The 2166-nt window shown below is 40.5% G+C and overlaps 1 protein-coding gene across 1 annotated transcript; it reads left to right on the top strand.

Moving 5' to 3' along the window:
• The first annotated feature begins 270 nt into the window (after nt 1–270).
• LOC118572517 (olfactory receptor 7A17-like) lies at nt 271–1191 on the top strand. The gene has a single exon (XM_036172225.1). It carries the CDS (start codon nt 271–273, stop codon nt 1189–1191), a length of 921 nt encoding a protein of 306 aa, XP_036028118.1.
• Nucleotides 1192–2166: the final 975 nt, after the last annotated feature.

Raw genomic sequence — 2166 nt, 5'->3', positions numbered from 1 at the left:
GGCAGAAACTCAGCACACAAAATCCCACCCCAAGCTGAGGATCTAGTGGCAACTAATGGCTGCTAGAAGAGGAAGAGTCAATCTTCTCTGAGTGTCCTACCCCTTAGAGGTTACCAGTGATGCAGAGGATGGTCCAACACCCAGACATATACTTGCAGCACTAAGTGGAGTTGATGGGTTTCAAAAAAAGAGCACATTAAGTTTGGAGGTAGAAGTGAGGTTGTCACGTATTTTCATGCCCTCTCTCTTTTCATTAGTTATATCCACTAAATGGGCCCAGAGAACGACTCACAAATTTCACATTTTCTCCTTCTTGGAATTTCAAAGAACCCAAAACTGCAGCCTTTCCTATTTGTGCTATTCCTGGCTATGTACTTGGTCACCATGCTTGGGAACCTGCTCATCATCCTGGCAACGATTTTAGGCCCCCACCTGCATACACCCATGTACTTCTTCCTGTCCAACCTATCGTTTGTGGATGTCTGCTTCACATCTACAACTGTCCCGAAGATGTTGGTGAATATACACACACAAAGTAATGTCATCACATATAGGAACTGCATTGCCCAGATGCATTTCTTTATACTCTTTTCAGGGTTGGAAATCTTTCTGCTGACTTTGATGGCCTATGACAGGTATGTGGCCATCTGCCACCCTCTGCATTATACTGTCCTCATGAGCCCTCATCTCTGTGTGCTGATGGTCCTAGCATCCTGGATCATGAATATCCTTCATTCCACAACACAAAGCTTAATGACATTGCGACTCTCCTTTTGTACAGACTTGGAAATCCCACACTTTTTCTGTGAACTTAATCAAGTTGTACACCATGCTTGCTCTGACACCCTTCCCAACGATGTGGTTATCTATTTGGCAGCTGTGCTATGGGCTTGCTGTCCCCTGATGGGCATCATTTACTCTTACTCCAAGATAGTTTCCTCCATTCGTGCAATCTCATCACTGCAAGGGAAGTACAAAGCATTTTCCACGTGTGCATCTCACCTATCAGTTGTCTCTTTATTCTATTGCACAGGCCTGGGTGTTTACCTCAGTTCTGCTTCAACAGAAAATTCACAGTCAACTGCAAGAGCCTCCGTGATGTACAGTGTGGTCACTCCTATGCTGAACCCTTTCATCTACAGCCTTAGGAATAAAGATATAAAGAGGGCACTGCGAAACTTATTGGGATAGAAGGAATAGAATATTCCTTTACTCAAGTGCTGAACATGGTTATGTGTCCATCCATGATCACACAGCTCAGAGTTCTCTGGCGGGATCTTGCAAGTGGAATGTGCTTCCCCTGTTTTATCACTGGAGTTTCTCATTCTGTTTTCAGCTTCTTTATACAGTTCAATCATGGGATCCACTTTATCACTGTCTGCATTCACTATGACATTCATTTCTCTCTCTTTCGTCCTTTTCCAACTTTCCCAACATTTTTCCCTCAATCTTTGAATCAAGTAATACTCATAAATTCCCACTGATCACAGAGAATGATGTTTAGAAATAATTTCCTTGCAAGGGACATGTGTCAGACTTAGAATTTTTTAATTTTTATTTATTATTCATGGGTGTGTGACTATATGATACATACATACTGACCCACATGTGGAGGTCAGATAACATTTTTGTGGTATCAGTTCTCATCTTTCACTTTTATATGGTTTCCAATGATTGATTTCAAGTCAACAGGCTTTCCCAGCAACTGCCTTTACCTACTTTGCTATCCCTATTTTAAGGAGTAGTAAAAATAGTCATAAATGTTACTGCTATGAGGAAACACTTTATTTTGCCATTGTGGCCCTATGTATAACTTTATAGTGGAAAGGAATCAGACACACTAGAGTGTTTCAGTGGTCTGTTGATCATTCCATGGTGCCTTACTAATAACCATCTTTCCTAATAATGTAAATAATAATATATTGGCATGTGTAATGGTTAATAACTGAATTTTGTTCATATATCGAGGATCCCATATCTATTTTGGCACAAAGTCTATAGTACCTACTGTAATGTCTGGTAAATGACCTAAGGGTTGTCTAATCCATGTCCTTTCAGAGGCAAATTTGTGTGTGGATGTGCATGCTCACACATGTGCTTGCAAAGTAGACATAATTTTAAGTGGTAATATTGATATGTAAATGGTAAGCAGATTAGTGTTATATT

The sequence above is a fragment of the Onychomys torridus genome, chromosome 22, assembly GCF_903995425.1.
Source record: "Onychomys torridus chromosome 22, mOncTor1.1, whole genome shotgun sequence".
NCBI classification, from domain to species: domain Eukaryota; kingdom Metazoa; phylum Chordata; class Mammalia; order Rodentia; family Cricetidae; genus Onychomys; species Onychomys torridus.
Note: the sequence above shows the minus strand (reverse complement) of the source record. Positions and strands in the feature narration are given on the sequence as shown.